Below are 23121 nucleotides of genomic sequence, written 5' to 3'. Positions count from 1 at the left end.
GGGAATAATCGCATTTAGGTAATAAAAGCTACTCAGACAAAAATGATAAAACTTATTAAGAACCCTAAAACATAGAGAGGGCAGACAAGTCTAAAATAAAGTGAAGAGGGCCATGCTTTCCAATACATAGATTTTATACAAGACCTAAAGTGGTACTGTGTAAATGGGTATAGATTAAATTTCTCAGTCATATACTTCTTTGCCATCACATTTCTTTTAAGCTCCTGAGCCTCATGTACTAATCCTATTTTTTTAAGTTTATTTATTTATTTATTTTGAGAGAGAGAGAGAGAGAGAGAGAGAGAGCGAGCACGCAGGTGGGAGAGGAGCAGAGAGACAGAATCCCAAGTAGGCTCCGTACTGTCAGCGTGATGCCTGAATCCATGAACCCCGAGACCATGACCTCAGCTGAAGCCAGATGGTCAAAATGAATGAGCCTCCCAGGTGCCCTAATAATCCTATTTTTTAAATTTTCTATATTTTACAATGTTTGGACATCCCTGGGGAGCCTTGCTGGCTGAGAAGAGACTGCCTTTCAAGGCTAGCTAATTCCTAACACAGTGAACAATTTTCAGATGAGTCCCTTGTTCCTATATAAACCAATCTAACCCAAGCCCATGTCCCCAAACACATCCTGTTAGGTCTAACTCTCACACACAAGGCCAGGATTTGCCCTGCCCTGAATCATCCGAGGGCCAGAAACCAGACATGCAGAGGGGGCCCTATGCCCCACGGCCTGCTGGAATTACTCAAACTATCCAGTATTCAACTGCTAGCCTTTCCTGGCCCTGCCTTTCCTTAGAAAGTGTAACAATGGCTGTGCCCTATGCATGTCCTTGCTGCTGTCTCCTGACTGACACTGGGGCTTCCCCCTGTGGCCCTGCGAGGCATGGCAGGTCTTTCACTTCTAGTGCAACTTTTCTTTCCATGGCAATGACTTCTCTGTATTTCTACTCAGTCATTTTTATAAATTAAGAGTTGGGCACACACCATTTCACCTTTCTGCATTCTTTGGCCATGATGTCTAGCTTCTTTGTTTTGTTTTAATGTCTGGTTTGTTTTGTTTTGTTTTGTCAGAAGCAGCTGTTCCTGCCAAGAAATACTTATTTAGAGCGTCACAGTTTTGTTGAGCATCTACACATGGTTCACTAGCCACACCATGCATCTGTTCTGTGTATAACACCTCCTTCCACACAGGCGCGCTTGCTCACTTGCTGATGAAAAAGAGGCCACGGAAGCCATGAGTCCTTCGTTCATTCAACAACTTTTCTCCTGCCTACTTAGCATGCACCAGGGGTGCAAATACAAAGGCAGCTGAGACATGATGCCAGCCCTTAAAAGTGTCACAATCCAGCTGGGTAAGTAAAACAGGTCTGGACTGTAGATTTCTAAAGATTCTAAAGATTTCTAAATTGTAATAAATGTGAATTTCATTTAGGGAGTCAGTTCTTTTGCTTTGGCATCCTTCTAAAGGGTCTCCCGGAGAGCGGTTTCACAGCCATGAGGCTGATACTGAAGTCCAATTTGTGAAAGAGCTTACTTATGTTTCCAGAAGAAGGGAGAAGAGCTATTTAAATGATAAGTAGGTATCTTCTGAGTGAATAAAAGAAAACTATATAACCAAATTAAATCAAAATGCAATATTAAAAAACTCTCTAGTCAATTAAATAAATACGTTAATAAAAAGGCAAAAGAAAAAAAAGATGAAAAGACACTGGTGGCGACTCCGTCCTCAGTTCTAGAGCAGGTAGGCATGAAGAAGAGGCTGAGGAAGAGCTGGCAGAGAAGATAGGGAAGGCCGTTCAGAGCCTCAGGGACAGGAGATGCCGAAGTATGGTAACATTTATTTGTTTGTTTGTTTGTTTTATTTTACTTTATTTCATTTCATCTTAATTCCAATATAGTCAACATACAGTGTTATATTAGTTTCAGGTGCATAATGCAGTGAGTGACTCAACGATTCCATACATCAGCCAGTGCTCATAACAACAAGGGCACTCCTTAATCCCTCTACCATATTATTTAATGAGGGAAATTCTAGAGATACTAGCGACATTTCCCTTAGGGTTAGGAGCAAAGCAAAGATGTCAGCTACACCTGCTACTGCTCAACATTTAGTAGAGGTATTAGCCAATTCGATCAGTATGATAACATTTTTCCTTCAGCCTCTGATTGATTATCCACCTCGCGACCACACACCACTACTCAGTTTCTTCTGACCAGAAGCTTCTCTTCACTTTCACTACAACTATTAGTGCATCTTCCAAAGCGCTGGACTGGGACTTTTGCTTTTAACCAATCCTTTTCTGCATTAAAACTTGAAAACACCATGTGGGAAAATCCCTTTCTCCATTCTTTCTTCTCGGATTTACCTGTGAACTTATTCATGTATCATAGCCCTTCACAGTTTGAATCACAGACTTTCACTTACCTAAGGTCCCCCCACCCCACCAGACTCTCAAATCCTGGGGTGCAGGAATTCTCCCTTTTCCATGAATATTTACATAAATGTGGAGCGGAACCAGATAGGATGGGAAGGACTCCACCTCCTCTTTCTCATGGGATCCTCAGCAAGCCCATTTGTTTTCTCCATGGTTCCTCCTTTTCTGCCTGCTACACAGTAACATCACCCATTGTGTTATTAAGCTTTCTCATCTTTAGTAATCACATAACTGCTATAGTACCTAAGTGAGGTTTTAATTATTAAAAGCAAAGATGTTGCTATTTCCATGGACTTAAAAGCCATGTGTCTATTACTCTTGCTCATTTTTCTATAGGGTTGCTTACATAGATTTCTCACTGATTCATTTTCTAAGACAACACTTAGTTAATCTGTAAGACTATCCATTAAAAATAACATTCAACCTATTAAAAGGCTAGTTTTGGAGTCAGGTGGATCTGTGTTTAATTCCCAGCTCTGGGTATTTGTCATCACCTCTAAAAGGGAGATGAAAATACTTCCTCCCTCGTAGGGATGCACACAGAGATGCCATGAGTATGAAATGAGAAAAGCGGCAGTGTCCCTGGTATGTAATTACAGGTGCCATTTGATGTTTACTATCATCATCATTATTAGAAATAAAAACAGCAACACAGTAATGGAAGATTATATTGGTACAGGATTTTTAAATGTTCTGAGTATTTTAACATCCTTTAAAATCTTTATAACCATCCTGTCCAGTAGGTAGGACTTTGCTGAGATAATGCATTATGTGTTCTCTCTAGACCAGAAGAGTAAATTGAGTTGTAGGTAAGAGTAAATCGAGTTGTAAGGTAAGGTCAGACAGGAGAGAACACCAAGTGTAAGTAGGCTAGGTCTAGGAGCTAATTCAAATCACACCTTGTAAGTGAGGGAAAAACTCAATGCACAAGGCTAAACCTGAATGGACAGGAGATTTGCATAGTGTAGCCTGGATTTTCTTGAGCTCCAATATTATACGCAATGTAGAAACTCCAAGTCCCCACTCCCTACCCCAAAGATTCTGGAAATTCCTAGGAGGCATATATTCTCATGGTCACTTCTGGCTCCAAGCTCCTTCCTCCAGTGAATTGGTACATGGTACAGTCTGTGGATCATCTTGGCATCTACCATGTGCTTTCCAATAAGGACATTGCTTTGACCCTGAAAGAAATTTACTCTTGATACAATTTCTAAAATAAAACAAAACACTCAACACTCTTGCAAGATATAGTAGGTATTAGTGAAAATTCATGAGGGATAAAAGAATGAGTTATAGTGTCAAAATGCCAAAAAAAAAAAAAATCTTCAAATTGTACATGGACACCCTTGTCCATTTTGGGGTCACTGCACAATCAGGCACTGTTTTCACTGGCTACTATATTCCTCTGGTCCCCGAGATCCCGGTCCCCCTCCATCTTGCCACCTCTTTTCTCATCTGTCCCTCTGATACCTCCTCTTTCCTAATTCCCTTCCTGGATTAGTTCTGGGAACTTCAAATTCTATTTTGCAGAACAATTCAGCTCCCCTCAATCTTTGCCCCCAAACTTGGGCTTGCATCTGCATTTCCCAGTCCAATGCATGCTCAGAACAACAACAACAAAATGTTCATGTAACTAATGTTATCAGAAGACTGCACGTTGGCCTCATTCTCTCAGTTGTGGTTATACAACACATTTTTCCCCTCTTTTGCATCATCCTTTACAATTTCATACAGTAGCAACATACTTGGATCCATGTCCATTCCCAGCGCTCAAATGTTCACTGGAGAAGTGAACACATTTTTTGGAGAATGAGGATGAAGGCTCCAGGTAACAACACTCTTCAGTCTGACAACGAGATTTGAGATCACCAGCCTATGTCTACTCACTACCGAAGCCCACCCAGCTAATTTCATCAAAGAATGCAGAGCAAGAAGAGGCCAACACCAGCAGAATGATAAAATACAAACTAACTACGCACGGTTGTTTTATTTTTTAATCAATCTTTTTGATTGGAATATATGTTCATCGTCAAAAAACAAACATTACAAAAATATATAACTACTGTTAGTAGTATGGCACACACACACACACACAAACACACACACACACACAATTTTCTAAACAAAACTGGAATCAAACTGTAATAACCACGGCATTATTTTTAATTAAGATGTAGAAATACATCTTAACTTACACATCTTAACTTTAAGGTTAAATGTTCTTAACAATGTTTGTGCTTTGGGAGGAAGACTTAAAATGATAAAGAACATTCTACTAAAATTATTCCTTTAAGTCACATTGCTTGGACTGTTAGATTACATCAAGACAGATGCCAACTCTATTACCTTCACTGAGTTATGCACACTTCCTTAATGAACCGTGTTAGCCCAAAAACCAATCCAAACCATTAAGGCATGGGACTACTAAAGAATAAGATCAATCTTTAAATATAGTTTCTGTGGGGGCACCTGGGTGGCTCAGTGGGTTAAGCGTCAGACTTCAGCTTAGGTCATGATTTCACGGTTCATAGGTTTGAGGCCCGCGTCAGGGTCTGTGCTGACAGCTCAGAGCCTGGAGCCTGCTTTGGATTCTGTGTCTCCCTCTCTCTCTGCCCCTCCCCTGCTTGCCCTCTCTTTCTCCCAAAAATAAACATTTAAAAATAAAATAAAATTAAAAAAAAAGAATACCCTTATGCCCTAGGGTGATGTTAGTGTTTACTGAGGTACTCTGTACATCAGCTCTTAGTCACCTGTCCTCTAGTTTTCTGTCTTTAAGGAAATTGAAACTTATTGCTGTGGTTAAAGATTAACCTAATATGGATGATCAAAACTATAGTAGATATAGTAGATGCAATAAAAGAATATATAAATTTGAAAACAAATGGCCATGTTTTGTCTATGTATCAAAGGTAGAAAATTCAATAAGATATGTGGTTACCTAACATGCTAAGATTAATTACATTTTATTTTTTTATGTAAAAAATATTTTTTTAACTTATTATTTAATTTACATCCAAGTTAGTTGGCATATGGTGCAACAATGATTTCAGGAGATTAATTACATTTTAAAGCTAAAGACAAAAGTTTTAAATCTATTACCTATTAGTGTATTTGCATATATGTAATCATATACATATGAAGACATATGTAGAATAAGATAGATCTTTAAAGCTTTTGTGCCTTTGTCATTCTCTTCAATCACTCTTAGCAAAAGTTCCTCACTTCTAAGAAAGCTTTCTGTTGTATGTACACATCATCACTCTAGAGCAAGATGTTTCCTTGCATTTAAGTATCTATGAGTTATGCCTATTAATAACTAATTTTCTCTAACAATTTTCATTTCTTAAACACAAGGCTTAAATTCAGAATAACAGAATTATTAAGAAGCCTTTATATGTAAATATTCTTGGGAATATCCCAGGTGGCTACAATTTTCTTACTTCATGAAAGGAGAAATACGAAAAACAATTAGGTATGCTTGGTATTCCTCATATCTTTTTTTTTTTTAATGTTTATTTATTTAGAGAGATAAAGAGAAAGAGTACCCATGAGCAGTGAGGAGAGGCAGAATCCCAAGCAGACTCCACGCTGTCAGCGCAGAGCCCAACACGGGGCTCAAACTCACAAACCATGAGATCATGACCTGAGCCAAAATCAAGAGACAGACACTTAACCGACTGAGCCACCCAGGGGCCCCTCCTATCTTGATCAGCTAAAACACTGCATGTCCTGAACTTAAAATGTTCCAGAGCTCTACCCAAGGGATACACATGTTCATCAGATGTTCCTTTCTTTCTTTAATAACCTCTCATAATAATATCTAACTTTGGGTCTTCCTAACTATGAAACACAGGATTGTGTTTTAGTGATGCTTACTCCAAAATAGGAATCATATCAGTTCATTACTTTCCATAATATTATTTCGTTGTCTGCTTCCTTTATAAATTTTTAAAAATTTTTTAATGTTTATTTATTTTTGAGACAGAGAGCATGAGCGGGGGAGAGGCAGACAGAGAGGGAGACACAGAATCCGAAGCAGGCTCCAGGCTCTGAGCTGTCAACACAGAGCCTCATGCGGGGCTCAAATTCACGAACCATGAGATCATAACCAGAGAGAAAGTCAGATGCTTAACCAACTGAGCCACCCAGGTGCCCCTGCTTCCTTTATAATTATTAAATTCTGCTCCAGTCAACTTCTAGCTGTCTTACTTTCCCTTCCTGAAAAAGAGTAATTTTAGTATTGTTCAATAGCTGTCAAACTCTAAGTACACCCAGTCCTGATTTGACTGATGTTATTCCGGACAACCCTGATATATTGCCCTTTGATGATGACTCATAACTTAGAAAGAATCAAGGTATATACCTTGTGCTAAACATGCTGTAACTTCTAAAATATTGTTTGGGAATATTTTGCAAGCAACATCTCATTCTTGCTGAAAAATTAAGGATTAATGTTCATACTGTCTATGGATCAGCATTTAGAGCTGGAAATTTCAGCACTGACTGTGCAATCAAGAGTTTCCTAACCTCCTCAGACAATTCAAACAAAAATTGAAATTATTTTTTTATTGACGACACCTGAAGAAAGTTTCCTTTATTATGAATGAAGTCCATACTGAAATTAATACTATAAAGCTTACTACCATACAAACATCCCTTCTATCCATTACCAGAATATTATAAAGACAGTTGTTCAATCTGATTTCTGTATAAGGACTAAAGTGCAACACTGCCCTCACTATGTGTGTGTGTGTGTGTGTGTGTGTGTGTGTGTGTGTGTGTGGCGGGGGAGGGGGGGTAATGGGAAAGACATTTGCTTTGTCAAGGCTATTTGTATCATTTGGTAATTCCCAAACTACCTCCAGGCTGATAATATTTATGCTGAAGAGAATAATAATAGTAACAACCCAAATTACAGGAAAAAATTGTTTCAAACTGTACAAAAATATTAGTCATTTTTACCTAGGAGGCTCAACAAATGACAAAATTTTACCCATTTTAATTATAATCTAGAAAATATATGAAGAAATGGCCACCTTAAAAACCACTTGAGGGGCGCCTAGTGGCGCAGTCGGTTAAGTCCGACTTCAGCCAGGTCACAATCTCGCGGTCTGTGAGTTCGAGCCCCGCGTCAGGCTCTGGGCTGATGGCTCAGAGCCTGGAGCCTGCTTCCGATTCTGTGTCTCCCTCTCTCTCTGCCCCTCCCCCGTTCATGCTCTGTCTCTCTCTGTCCCAAAAATAAATAAACGTTGGAAAAAAAAAAAATTAAAAAAAAAAAAACCATTTGAACATTTATAAATAGATTAAGTCAGCTGACCAAATCATAATCCTTTGGGTACTTTTAAATAATGGTTTCTAACTTTTCTGATTAGACTGAAACTTTCCTCAGTTTTAAGTTTTATGTCTAGGTTAATGACACTGCAATTTATATTTTAAAATCTCTATAAACTCTCCTATGAAACTGTTATAGAAAGACCCCATGAGGTTGGGCTTGACTCACCCTCTAAAAGATTCCATCTGTGGTATGTTGTAATTGTTACTTTTTTAAAAAAGTGAATCTCATATACGCAGTCCGTATACCCAACATAAAAGCTATTTTTCTGAAAGGCAGATCATCAGACATTTTGTGCCCCCCCCCCCCCACTGGCATGATATACAGCTAGAAAACCAGACTTATTAGAAGAGATACCCATAAAAGTCGGCCTTGGAACCACACTGGAAGTGACCATTTCAGGTACTTTGAACCTCACACAGAGGTCTTAAGCTCAAGGCCCACAGCCATGGATACATGTTTCCCACTGTAGTGTAAAAGTGCTTAGGATCTCATCACCAGGATATCCAGACCCACTGACTGACCCTGACATCCACCTATAAAGACTCTAGAGGAACAGAGGACTTTCCTAAGTAGACATCTACTTTTCAAGATTATATGGATCAAGAACATCAGGTGTAGGGCCACTTTCTCCAAAGTGACTTGTACTCAGACTTCCACCTCATTTTGTTTATATTCTGTGTCTGAAAAATTTTGCCAGAGTCTGAATTCTTTGTGACTAGGTTTCTGTTTTATCTGTGCTGATTCTTGTTCAGGCTGTCTCCTGTATATATTGTGATCTTTAGCTCGAAGTTCACATTCATTAGAACTTACTAGGAATTTTTGAGGCTTGTGTTGGGAGAAACCTTCCTCCAGTGAAAATTTGTTTACTTCCTACCAGGCATCTGGGGAACTAGCAACCCAAGTAAATGTTATATTAGCAGCATATAGTCTTTTCAAAGGTGCAAATCATATAAACTCAGGCCACAAACTGGCCTAAGGACTGGCCGTGGGCCACACACTCTCAGAAATATGTTCCTCCAATCAGAACAAGGCAAGTCAGACAAGTTTCTATGCTGCTTTTTGAGGTAAAAATTATATTCCTAATTCACCCTTACTTTGAGGGTAAAACTCTTCATGGTTCCTGGTTTTAGGGAATCACCAATCAAACTCCAATTTGAGCCCAGAGCTTTGCTCCTGGCCTCTTGGTTGCCTTCTTAAACCTAGAGCTCTAGGCTACCTGAGATTACTAAATGATCCCGGGGCACAGGATGCCCTCAGCCCACCTCTTTAAATGCATGCAGACTTTGTTCTGGCTTGAGAGTATTTCCTTTGGCAAGCTGAATCACGTTTTAAAAGGTGTTCTTATTGTTAACATTCTTCGGTGCATCTTAGGTGCATTAGCAAAATAATTTCTATGATTTAGTCTGTCATATTGCCAAAAATAGAGGTCTATAAATTCTGGGGTGTCTGGCCGGCTAAGTTGGAGAAGTATTCGACTCTTCATCTCGGGGTCATGAATTCGAGCCCTACACTGAGCGTACAGATTACCAAAAAAAAATAAATTAAAAAAAAAAAAAAAAAAAGAGGTCTATAAAGTCTTCCTAGATATACCAAAACTTTGGGAGCGAGCTATCCCTCCACTATCATATCTAATTCTCCTCCAGAAATTAATGACCACTTCCCATCCACCTATTTTCAACAAAGAAATTGAGCATACCCTCCCTCTTCTCTTGATCTTCCACACCCCAGTAGAACTTAGTGGTTCTAACTTCTAAATATCTTTTAAATGTGTTCTCTTCTTCATTCCGGCTACTGACTTTCATCATTTCTTTTCTGCGTCACTGAAACAACATAACATTTCCATGCTTACCTCCCTCAAATGCATACTTCACATAGCTGCCAGCAAAACCTATTTAAAATAAATATCTGACTGGGGCGCCTAGGTGGCTCAGTCGGTTAAGCATCCAACTTCAGCTCAGGTCATGATCTCATGGTTCATGAGTTTGAGACCCGCATCAGGCTCTCTGTTGTCTGCACAGAGCCCACTTCGGATCCTCTGCCTCCTTCCCTGTCTCTCTCTCTCTCTTAGGCCCTCCCCAGCTTGTGTGCACTTCTGCTTGGTCTACCCTCTAGAGGCCCTCACAATTCACCCCAGCTTCCGTGGCTACTTGTCAGCTCTTTATCTTTCAGAAACCAGGTCAAGAATCTTCCAGGAAACTTGCAAGCAAATTCTTAGTGTGCCCTTTGTTATATCACTGCTTGATGTGCTTAACTGTTATTGCACTTACCACAGTGTACTGCCATCACTTATCTGTTGTCCAGATTAGACTATGAACTCCTTTTAAAGTCAGAGGACTCACCTCTTTATCCATGGTACACATTACATGAGGTACTTAATACCTGTTAGATAAATGTATTTCATTTCTACAATACCTTTACAACTGACTCCTATGTCCCGCTGCCGCCATCAGAGTTCAGGCCCTTTCTTCCTCTATCCTCATACACGTCCTTCTGCATCTAGTTTGTCAGCCTTCCTCACGTCACCCCAGTTCTCTCTGAAACACAGTTGTGACCAGGTCCTGCTTACCCTCAGAAACCTACTGCAACAGGCCCTGCCTCATTTTCCCCTGCTGCGCCAGCAGCTCATGGCAACCCAAGGATCTGCCACAGCGACAGCTCAGCTGGGACCTTGGGGCAGGCAGTACAGCCTAACCTTCTGACTTCTCACTCACCATCTAATGAAGCTTATTAGCATTAGACACCTCTCCAGACCCAAACTGTGGTGTGATGGCGTTGGTGATATTCTCCAATTCCGGCCCTCCCCATTTCAACTATATGGAAAACTCTATTTTACAGCACTGGTGTTCCGGGGGCTAGGGGAGGGGGAAGAGAGGAATGACACAAAGGGGGAATTATTGTCTACAGAGAACCTAAGGCCAACAATAAAACCGAATAAAGGTCAGTCTGTTTTTTATGATCATCATGAACCAGCAATTTTTTTTTTTTAATGTTTATTTATTTTTGAGAAAGAGAAAGCTCGCGTAAGAATGGGGCAGGGCAGAGAGAGACAGGGACAGAGGATCCAAAGCAGGCTCTGTGCTGACAGCAGAGAACCTGATGCAGGGCTCAAATGCACAAACTGTGAGATCACGATCTGAGCCAAAGTCTGATGCTTAGCCGACTGAGCCACCCAGGTGCCCCAAGAACACCAATTCTAAACAATGTAAGCTTCATTACTATTTCATTAGTAATATTATTACTAATATTTTATTTCTCCCTGCCAAGGCAGATAGGTCCTCCACCAACAGTCCCTGGTGAACCACTGGTATTCAGGCATCGTGCCCTTGCAAACATTTAAGCGACCCCCAAAAGAGAATTAATCGCCTCTTCCTAAACCCTTAATATACATCTGAGTCTCTGACAAGGCTGTAAGCACATTAAGGGGAGCTTACCTATAACCCCTAGTGCAGACATTCGTGAACACACTTACCCTTCTAGCCAGCCGCGCTTCCAAAGCTTGCCTCAGCTGCGCAGTAAGGTCCTCAGGGAAATGCGCCCAGTGCCAGCTCTACTATGTTGCTACGAGAAACAAACCATCATGCCTTACACTCACCCTTCAGACCAAACTAACTGCATACAGAATATAATTTAAACACCGAAGGTTGGCATTTACAGAACATCATGATGTGGAACATCATTCTAAATCCTACTACAGCTGACCCTTAAGTGACAAGGGGGTTAGGGACACTGACACCTTACACAGTCAGAAATCTGTGTGACTCCCCAAAAACTGAACTACTAACAGCCTACCAGTGACCAAAAGTCTTACTGATAACCTAGACAGTTAATTAGCATGTATTTTTTATGTTATAAGATTTATATGCTGTATTTACAATAAAGCTAGAGAAAAATATAAAAACCCCAAAGAAGAAATACATTTACAGTACTATACTGTATACATTGAAAAAATCCACATATTAACTGGACCCGTGCAACTGCTGTTCAAAGGTCAAATGTATTTAACACTCTTCTTATACCAAACCACTCATACTCAATGTATTTCTGTCTCTTACATATGACTCTTTTTTGTATCACAGTACTTTGTAATTTACGACACTGCTAAGCCCTAGAAGGAAACTTAAATAGTCCTATTTTAGTGCTATATATGCAAAAGACACCAAGTACTACTGAATAAAACTATGGACAGTTAATACATAAAAGACTACAATACATTTTTATTATATAGCATTTTATTTTTAAAAAAACTTTATTTCAAAGAATACATTTTCACATTAGAGATTCCTACAGTGGGAAAATAACAATTTATTACTTACAGTTTTATATTTGTAGAACATTAGGACAAGTAAAATAAACACATTTGAGGATTAAGTCTCAGTTCAGAATCTGTAATATTTTGATACATCTATAAGGGTACCTCTTCCCTATGTGGAATTTTTCTACACTCAGAAGCTCTCCAGGCTCCTCCTCCCAAGCTTTAGAAATGAGTAATGTCAAAGAGCAGGATTTCCTAACTTTAAAGTTTCCCTAGGACATGTAACCATTAATAACTGGTATAACAGAGAGGGAAGTTTTCAAAAATTAAACACTGACTAATTTTCTGCAAAGTCTTTACTTGTGAATGAACAGTCTTTCCCTTTCACCATCATTCCCAGGACAAACATAGATGTTTGATCAGGTATTGATAGTAATAAAGCTGAATTCCCTTTAAGAATTTGAAAAGCTAACAGGCAAAAGCTCATATGCAATGTTTAGTTATGCTGAGTCTTGTGAGAAGCTGGGAGACAACCCCATAAACTCACCAGAACAAGGAACTCAGTCCCCAAATTACTTGGATACAATTTCTCTCAAACCTTTTCCTCAAAGACTGAATTCTAAAAATAACCAGGCGATTAGAAGAGGTTTGTCTCACCAATGGACTTATCTGTTATTTCCTCCTTATTGTGAGTTCAATGGCATGACAGAGCAGAGGCAAAGAGGTGTACAATCAATTCTCGTGGTATTAAGTCAAAAAGGTCAGAGCTTCCACAGCATGGCAACAGCTTTGCAGATGCCCACATCATGATAGTTGAAATAACACAGCCCAGCAAAGGTTAAAGCTGACAGGGCCAAAACTCCTGCCTTGGCGGTTTTCTGCAAAGCATCTCCATGAACGTAGTCAGTAACCACTTGTCCAAGGCCCCTAAAGAAAAAAATAACAGTACAAAAGAAAGCCAAACAGCTAACTTGACTGCAAAACAATAATTATCAGGTTCAAAGTACAACTCAAGGTCATAGACTCATAAACCAAAATGAAGGAATCAAGAGTTTCCCAGTAATATAATAAAGACATCTCTATTCTTCAGATTGAATTTTCCAGAGTTACTTCTATCAAAGACAGTAGTTAACTGCCACTCTATATACAAAATCTTGGTTGTTGTTTGTTTGTTTAATTAAAACAAATGCTCCAGGGGCACCGGCCTAGGTCAGTTGGAGAAGCGTGTGACTCTTTGATCACAGGGTAGTAAGTTCAAGTCCCACACTGGGTGTAGAGATTAATAATAAATAAATAAATAAACTTTAAAACAAATGCTCTATAGAATTTTTCATTAATTAAAAAAAATTTATGAAGCAGATATTATGTGCCAGAACCTGTTATAGATGTTGAAACAACAGCAAATAAGACAGCATCCTTGCCTTTATGGAACAGATTCTAGTGAAGGAGAAAATAAATATGTATGTGGTATGAGAAAATATTTTAGAAAGGATGACCTGAATGAGAAGAACGTTCTAAACAGAAGTGACAATGACCTTGGCATCTTTGAGGAATAGTAAAAAGATTAGTGTGACTGGAGGACCAGATCATAATGGAAAGGCAGATCACATAGGGCCCTGAAGGTCATAATAAAAGTTTATTATTTCAGGGGTGACTGGCTGGCTCAGCCCATGGAGCACATGACTCTTGATCTCGGGGTTGTGAGTTTGACCCTCACATAGGGTACAGAGATTACTTAAAAAAATCTTAAAAAAAAAAGTCTGAATTTCATATGAAATGTAATGGGACACCACAGACGTGTTTTTAAGTAGGGAGTAACCTAAGTAAGGAGTGACCTAATTTTACTTTTTTTAAATTTATTTTTTTATTTATTTTTTATTTTTTTAACGTTTATTTATTTTGAGACAGAGAGAGACAGAGCATGAATGGGGGAGGGTCAGAGAGAGAGAGGGAGACACAGAATCTGAAACAGGCTCCAGGCTCTGCGTTGTCAGCACAGAGCCTGACGCGGGGCTCAAACTCAGAGACCGCGAGATCACGACCTGAGCCAAAGTCGGATGCTCAACCAACTGAGCCACCCAGACGCCCCTAATTTTACTTTTTTAATAACAGCTTTAGTGAGATATAATTCACATACCATAAAATTAACACTTTCTTTTTCAAATTTTTTTTTCAACGTTTTTTATTTATTTTTGGGACAGAGAGAGACAGAGCATGAACCGGGGAAGGGCAGAGAGAGAGGGAGACACAGAATCGGAAACAGGCTCCAGGCTCTGAGCCATCAGCCCAGAGCCTGACGCGGGGCTCGAACTCACGGACCGCGAGATTGTGACCTGGCTGAAGTCGGACGCTTAACCGACTGCGCCACCCAGGCGCCCCAGAATTAACACTTTCTAAAGCGAGCAAGCACTATGCCCAATGTGGAGCTTGAACTCACGACCCTGACATCAGGTACCAGGCTCTACCCACTGCCCCAGCCAGGCATGCCCCATAAAATTAACCCTTTTTCAAGAGTACACTTCACTGGTTTGTAGTGTATTCACAAAGTTGTGCAACATCATCACTATTTAATTCTCATCACCCCAAAAAGAAACCCTGCATCCATGAGCTCATTATTCAACAACTAACTTGTTTTCTATTTCTACAGACTTGCCTATTCTATACATTTTATATAAATGAAACATGTGGCCTTGTGTGTCAAGTTTCTTTCACTTCACATTTTCAAGGTTCATCAACATTGTGGCACATACTTGGATTGTTTTTGCTTTTTGGTTATTGTAAATTACACTGCATGAATATTACTATTCAAGTTTTTGCGTGAGGATATGTTTTCAATTTTGAGGGGTGTACACATAAAAGTGGAATCGATGAGTTATATGGTGACTCTAACTTTTTGTTAGAACTGCCAAACTGTTTTCCAAAGCGGCTCCAACTTCTTAAATTCCCAGCAGACACAGGAGGACTCCCAACTTCTCCACATCCTTGAAACACTTGTCATCGCCCATCTTTTTGATTAGAGCCATCCTATTAAGTATGAAGTGGCAGCTCATTGTGGTTGTGATTTGCATTTCTCTAATAAAAAATGGTGTTGAGCATTTTTTCATGTTGCTTATGAGCCATTTGTGTATCTCCTATAAAGAAATGTAATTTTTCTTTTAAAAAAGACCACCTTGGCTGCAGTATGGTGAATGGAGAGTGCAGGCAGCAGAAGGGGGGCAAGAACAGAAACAGAAAACCAGTTAGGAGGCAAATAAAGTAGCCTCAGCAAGTTTGTTGGCTCAACTTAGGCTGGTGACGGGGGAGATGGTGTGAAGTGACAATTTAGACAGGCTATGTTTTGAAGAGGGAACAAACAGAAAGAGGTGATGGACTGGATGTGGGATAAGACAAAAAGAAGTATCTGCAATAACTCCTAGGATTTTTGGCTTGAGCAACTATGATTTAATTGAGTTAGGGAAGAACAGGAAAGGAGGCAGCTTTAAGGGAAAATCAAGAGAGATTTGGGGCGGACAAGAGTGGCTTTTGGCAATGTTAAATTTGAGGTGACTATTACACATTCAAATGGACTCCACTGGTTAGACAAGTGGAATCACAGGACTGCAGATCAAGAAGAGGTCAGATCTGAGCTCGCCTCAGGAAATTAGAGAAATTAAGAAAGGAAAACTGAGCCCAGGATTCAGGGCTTTCTCGTTCACACGTCAGACAAGGGGAGAAGCTGGCATCAGAGACTGAGAAGGTGCAGCTAGTGAGATGGAGGAAAATGGTGGGCACAGGGTCTACAGAGCCAAAACAAATTATTTAAGGAGGGGATGGCCAATTAAGTTGAACGGTGCTGAGAGTTCAAGTAAGAGGAAGACCGAGAACAGACAGATAGATTTGGAAAAATGAAGGTTTTGGGGGATATTGGTAAGAATTACTTCAGTTATGTAGTTAGGATAAAAGCCCAATTAATGTGGATTAAAAGAGAATGGATGCTGAGTAATTAATGCACAATTATAGACATTCTTTTAAGTCATCCTGTGTGTGTGTGTGTGTGTATGTGTGTGTGTGTGTGAGAGAGAGAGAGAGAGAGAGAGAGGGAGAGAAAGAGAGAGAGAGAGAAGGAAGAATTAGTAAGGTAACTGGAGAATAGAATAAAAAATATATATAAATATATTACATTAGAATTCTTAATCTGACTTTTCGTTGATTTAGATGATCTCCTGCCAAAAACCACATATTAGAGAAATATTCCTGTACTTGTGATCTAATATTTCATAATGCAATGGAATCCTGTATTTTGAAAGGTCTGTAGATTAAAGGGTAATTCCCTGACCAACCCTAGAAAATCAGGTAAGCAAAATCCCTTGTAACACTAATCTACAAAATCATTCTGATAGATCACTTAACCTTCCCCGGGGTTTAGTGTCCACATCTGTAAATAACAGGGTTGGTTAAGATATTCCCAAGTCCTTTCAGTTCTAAGAACCCAAAAATGCTTCCCCTGCCCACAATATCATGTTGTCCTTATAAAACAACATAAAATGAACTCAAAGATCCTGTTATTTACAAACTTTGCAGAGGGTTAATTAACTTAGAAAGTCTAACAAACTACACCGGATAAAGTAAATAGAAGCTGGGAATTCACTCATTCAATAAGTATTTACTTAGTGCGTGTCAGGGACTGCTCTAGGCATTAAATATATATAACAACAAACAAAAACAGCCAAAAGTCTGTTTTCTTTTTTTAAAAAGGGCAACACTTAACTACAGTGTCTAAGGATGCACAACTGAGTGATAAAACCACACTAAAATGTAAGGGAGTGATTACTATAAAAACCAGGATAATGGTTCCTGGTTGGGAGGATGCTGAACAGTTATGACTGAGGTAGAACACAAGGAAGAAGCTTCTGGAGTAGGTGGCAACGTTCAATTTCTTGACCTGGGCAGCATTACCCTTGCAATAATTCATTAAGCCATGGATGTGATTCTTGTAATTTTCTGTATCAGTGCTTTCATTCTAATGAGGGGAAACAAGGAATACACAAAATGATAAACAGATGATACAGTATAGTAGAAGGTAATAAGCACTACTGAGAAAAATAAAACAGGGGAGAGGGATAAGACATACTGGGAAGGACACTATAATTGTGAATAAGTGGTTAGAGAAGGCTTCATTGAGAAGGTGACAGTTCAGATGTGAAGGAAATGAGGAATAAGCCATGTAACTAGAGAAAGAGAGTGTCAGGCAGAAGCAAAGTAGACTCTTGAGGCCTGGAGTGTCCCTGGAGTGTCCAAGAATTATCATGAAAGCCGGTGTGAATGACAGAGAGAGTAGCTGGAAATTGGGGAAGAAAGAGAGCCAGACTACCTTGGGTCAGTAGACCATCATGAGAATTCTGACTTTTAGCCTGAGGAAGGTTAAAAGACAGCAAAGTGTTTTGAGAAGGAGAATGTCTTCATCTGACTTAATATTTTAAAAGGATCACTGAGACTGCTGTGTTGGGAATAGACAGAAGGAGGACCAGTTAGGTGACTACTACTGAAACCAAAGATGATGACCAGGTTTGAGGCATGCACAATTAGAAGAGTGCAAATGCCATTAATTCAGATCGGCAAGAGTACTAGAGGAAGAGATCTGGGGAGTCGACGAACTCAGTTTTATAACATGCTATATTCAAAATGCCTATTAGACATGGAAGAGAAGACATCAAATAGGCAGGCAGATACACAAATCTGGGCATACAAATACTTTATAGGTTTTAAAGTTGTCTACAGGTCTGAGTATCTCAATCAACTTCTCCCTCATCTGCAGTAACGGGACAAGCTCACAGCAAATAAATTTAGCAACGTAACACTGAAGGGTCTGCTGTACTTGCCAGTGACTATGGAGCGTGAGGGCTGCAGCCAAGGAGTAGTCCATCGCAGAGCTGGGATTCAAATAAGCAGCTGGAATTAGGCCCAGGAGCAAAACACTGACCACCCTCTCACCAGTCCAGTGGAGAGATGAAGCCTTGGAACCAGCTATAAAAAGGAGGGACCAGATTTATAAGAGTTGAAAGGGGAAAACACACATATCTCACATTCAGTATTTGCCACAAAATAACCCAGCTGACAGAATGGCAAATAGTATGCATATGAGACTTAACTGAGCAGAAAGAGAGTAAGATAAAGAAGATAAATGAGAAAGATGCTATCTCCCTTCTTTGACGCTCTTTAGCTCGAGGTGTCACAGTGCCTATTTAAATGCATTAGAAGACTGATCCAATTTGCTGACAGGCCAGAAGATGGATGAACTACCTTTGCAGAACCACCAACCTTGGGCTTTAGTGTAATGGACAGATACTTTACGAATGTAAGTTAATACCAGCAGAGGAATTCCTTTAAAACATTACTCTTTTATTTACACATTCTAATTTTTAGAATTTGAAGGTAATACTAAAAATCCTCCCCCCAAAAAAAACCAAACCAGCCAATTCAAAAAGTTCCGATGTGAACTTTTACGATTATGGTCCTTCTTCTGTCCCATTACTTATAAATAGTCCAAAACAGGTATGAACACGAACATGAAAACTTCTTTTAAATAAGTGAAAAACAAAATGGGCTTTAAACATTTCTTTGGGAGCCTCTATCTTTTTTGGTTACAGATCTCTTTGGGAATCTAATAAAAGGACAGATATTCCCCAGAAAAATGCACATGGACGCATACATTAAAAACGATGTTTAAAACTTCAAGGGCTTGCTTTCAGTCCCATGCACTTTAAATTAAAACCACTCTGCTAAATTTAACTGAACTAAACAAAGGAATGCAGAAACAAAGAATTTTCCAAGACAAAATAACTCTAAAAAGCAGAAAAACTATACTTGCCTAATTTCTCATAATTCAGATGCAACTGTACATAAGTTATTGACTTAAGAATCAAGAGGAATCTTTATCTCTATCTCTATAAAATACAGATCTTTCCAGACTCTAAAACTGGAAATAATAGTTAACTTACTATTCACTTACAGGTTTTCCATAATATTCACCCCAAAAATGCCATGTGATTTTAGTACCAACCTAAATAAAAATAATTCAGTTAACAGCTATAAATATGTATGACTTTTTAAATTGTCTACTATTCTAAATTACTTGTATATGGTTCCTCTCTATCAGCTAAATAAGAGTGACTATATTTTATAGACTCTTCCTACAAAACTATTTCCTTTAAAAAAATTGAAATTTTCATAGACTTAGACCAGAAGGGTTCTCTTTCAGTGTAAATGGCATCCTTCAACCATTGTGGCATTGTCTGCCCCAAGGTGCAGGCTAAACAGGTCTTCATCTGACAGAGTTGGACATAAGAATTCCACTCCACAGATAGCAAGTCCTGCCAAAGGCATGAAAATTACCCAAGACAAAGATGAAAAGAGCCCAAAAAGCAGTAGCAATGAAAGAAAAAAAAAACGTACCATGGTGGTTGGGTGACAGGTGAATGTGCTGTGTTCTACACTGTCCTGGGGCAGGTTGGTCCTGGAGAAATGCTGAGACATAAGCAGGTCTGACTACTGGAATTCGGAGAAACAGAGCTGAGGAAAGAGATATAAGGGAAGTCATAAACATTTCTCCTTTAACAGGAATAACAGACTTTCTAAATGACCATAAGCAAGCTATTTACTCCAAACAGGGGATAACAACTCATTTGTAAAATGAGGACAGTATATATTTCCCTGGATTACTATGAAGTCAGACTAAGTAGCCATTGAAAGACTGAAAAATCAATGAACCACTTATGTAAAAGGGCTTCACTCTTACCAATTTTATAAAGTAAATTATAGGGCACCTGTGTGGCTCAGTTGGTTGAGGGTCTGACTCTTGATTTTGACTCAGGTCATGATCTCACGATTCATGGGTTCAAGCCCCATATGGGGCTCTGTTCTAGCAGTGTGGAGCCTGCTTGCTCGCACTCTCTCTCTCTCTCTCTCTCTCTCCCCCCTCACCTGCTCGCATGCGCACTCTCTCAAAATAAACTTTAAATAAATAAATAAATAGTAAATTATAGTTCCTTTCTCTTTCCATTTATTCATCTGTTCATCCAACAAACATTTACTGCAGGTAAAAACATGCTCTTCATTGGAGCAAGAGACAAGACAGTCTTTGTCCTCAAGGAATTCAGTCTAATTTAGGAAGTACATCTATTACCATCTTCCTTTTCAAGATCAGTTTCTCTACTTGTACTCTTTTTTAATTTTTTAAAATGTTTTATTTATTTTAAGAGAGAGAGAGGCAGAGAGGAGGGGGGACAGAGAATCCCAAGCAGGGTCTGTGCCCTCAGCAAAGAGCTCAACGTGGGGCTGAACTCACTAACGAGATCATGACCTGAGCCTAAGTTGGACGCTTAACCGACTGAGCCACTCAGGCACCCCTACACTTGTACTCTTGAACCTATCCCGTTCTGTCCCCTTTTTGATCCTGTCTCTTGGTTAAAAACTAGACCTAGTTCACGCAATGCCACCACTTACTAGCTGTGAGGTGATGAGCAATTAAGTTAAACAGCCTCTCTAAGTCTAAATGTCCTTATCTGTAAAATGAAAATAGTAGCACTTACTTCATAATACTCCACTGAAAATTAACATATGAAAGGTGCTTAGCATAATTCCCAGAATGTCATAATTACTCAATAAGAGGTAATTTCTCTCCTGTGTCTTTCACCTCTCCTTCCTTCCTATTGGCCATTTCCAACTATGCTTCTTTATTTTTTTTTAAATATAATTTACTGTCAAGTTAGATAACATACAGAGTATACAGCGCGCTCTTGGTTTCGAGGGTAGATTCTCATGATTCATTGCTTACATCCAACACCCAGTGCTCATCCCAACAAGTGCCCTCCTCAATGCCCATCCCACATTTTCCGCTCCCCCTCCTGCCTCCCCCATCAACCCTCGGTTTGTTCTCTGTACTGTACCTCAGTTTGTAACTATTTTTTTCCTTCCCTTCCCCCATGGTCCTCTGTTAAGTTTCTCAAGTTCCATATAAGAGCGAAAACATGTATGTCTTTCTCTGACTGACTGATTTCACTTAGCATAATACCCTCCAGTTCCATCCACACTGTTGCAAATGGCAAATTTTCATTCTTTTTCATTGCCAAGTAGTATTTCATTGTATATATATGCCACTGCTTCTTTATCCATTCATCAGTTGATGGACATTTGGGCTCTTCCCATAATTTGGCTCTTCCAATTATGCTTCTTTAAAATGTTGGCTAAATCACCTCCACTTATTCACTTCCCTATCATTCTTCAACTCTGAAACTTATTGTCATCCCTACTAAAACTGCTTTAAGTTGCCAATGGTCTCCATGTGATCACATCCAACAAACACCCTTTAGTCTCCACCCTATTGGACCTTTCCTCTCTTCTGTTCTGATGAACTCTCTTCTAGTCCTCCCTTTGATTGTCCGACATCCTATATCAAACTCCTCCTACATTCACTCTTAATGTTTTCCCAACTTTCTATCATCTGCCCATTGCTCTCCTCATGTCTTAAGACCACCCTTGGCCGTTTTGTCCACTCAGCTTATTCTACCCATAAGCTGATGACACCCAATTCTGTATCTGCAACCCTGCTATCTCTCCAGAGTTTCAGAAGTGTGAGTGCCTCCTGGGTCTCTCCCCTGAGATATCCTACATGATCCTCAAACTCACCATGCCAAAAATTACAATCATCCTTCAACTCACTTTCTCAACCAAACTCGTCTTCCATTTGCTTGTTCGCCACTTTATTTAATAACATCCCAGGCACTCTTTAACCTAAACCAAAAATCTGCCAAGTCATGTAAAATTTCCCTCCCTAAATTATCAATCACCAAATGATACTGATGCATCTCCTTAACATTTCTTGAGATAATCTGCTCTTTGTTTGTACTACTCCAACAGTGTCCTATCTCATCTCCCTGACGTGTGTCCTAGCCGGTCCCATCTCCTATGATGGCCATCTACCACAGTGTTACTCAAGTGATCGATTTAAACTGCAACTCTATATCAAATCTTTCAATGGTCCCCTTCAGAGCAGGTAAATGCACACTCCTTATCAAGACAAGTTCTTCCATGATTTGATTCCAGCTCACCTTTCCAGATTCATCTCTCATTCCTCACCTTCAGTTTCATGCACTAATATCTAGTTTATTTATTCTCCTACTTCACATTCCTACACCTTCATCATTACTTTAGCTCATTCCAGTAGCTCCAACTGTAATGTCCTTCGTCCTGTGGCCTTCCTTATCCTCAAGACTCAAATAGGACACACTTCCTTCAGGAACCAAGAGAGGGTAACCTTTCCAAAACATACAGCTAAATATGTTCTTCCTCTGGACTACCATAATAATTTATGTACAGTACAACAGTTTGTGCTTTATGTTAAGTTATGCTTACGTGTGTTTTCCGTATAAAAATGAAAACTCTTCGAGGGCAGGAACTATGTTTTATTCACATCTGTATCCCAATCCTACTACAGTGTCTGGTTGAATACAAATGCCCAGTTGAATGATTATCAAGTTGATCTCCCGACCCCTATGCCAACTCCGGGTAAATGGGCAAGACCAGGCATTGGCACTTAGAGCCTAACACACAATTTTCCAATGCAGGGTGGGTGCACTCTACGGACTTTGTATGGGGAGAAAAAACAGAACTCTTATGAACAGCTTCAGCAGGACCGTAACTTCCAGGAGCTCTCTTTCAGATTATCCATCCCCACGTCAGCCCTGAGCGGGAGTGATAACGCGCTCGGGAAAACGTCTGGGCGCGTAGGTAACAGGGATTACCGCCATGGTTTCGACAGAAGCCAGATGGGCAAACGGAATGGAGGGATTCCCTGCTCAAGAGGCCTCGTCGCCTGGAGGCAAATCCTCACCGCACTCCCTTCCCTGGCTGGAGACTGTACTAAGAACCTCCGGCTGCCAGGACCCCTCACCTCGGCCTCCTTGCGCACGACACAGGACACCCAGCCGCCAGAGATTCGCCATCTTTCTCCCGAAGGTTCAAGGTCACCCAGCAACCCGGAAGCAGTCACTCGATTACTCCCACCCCTCGACAACGAAAGAAAACAAGAAACAGGAAAATGCCTGGTGAACCGGAAG

General features: G+C 39.9%; 1 protein-coding gene across 2 annotated transcripts; it reads right to left on the bottom strand.

The window, feature by feature from the left end:
* Window positions 1-11983: 11983 nt before the first annotated feature.
* SDHD (succinate dehydrogenase complex subunit D) lies at window positions 11984-23112 on the bottom strand. Of its 2 annotated transcripts, XM_003992354.5 has the most exons (4): window positions 22956-23112; window positions 19460-19576; window positions 17887-18031; window positions 11984-12955 (listed from the first exon to the last, which is right to left on the bottom strand). In XM_003992354.5, the coding sequence occupies exons 1-4, from the start codon at window positions 23005-23007 to the stop codon at window positions 12790-12792; spliced, it is 480 nt and encodes a 159-aa protein (XP_003992403.1). In that variant the 5' UTR covers window positions 23008-23112; the 3' UTR covers window positions 11984-12789. The 2 variants fall into 2 exon arrangements, with proteins under 2 accessions (XP_003992403.1, XP_023094864.1); XM_023239096.2 differs by lacking the exon at window positions 17887-18031 and having other exon boundaries at window positions 12867-12955.
* Between the last annotated feature and the right edge of the window lie 9 nt (window positions 23113-23121).

The sequence above is a fragment of the Felis catus genome, chromosome D1 (assembly GCF_018350175.1).
Source record: "Felis catus isolate Fca126 chromosome D1, F.catus_Fca126_mat1.0, whole genome shotgun sequence".
Taxonomy (NCBI): domain Eukaryota; kingdom Metazoa; phylum Chordata; class Mammalia; order Carnivora; family Felidae; genus Felis; species Felis catus.
The sequence above is the reverse complement of the archived record's forward strand: the minus strand, read 5'-3'. Positions and strand labels throughout refer to the sequence as shown.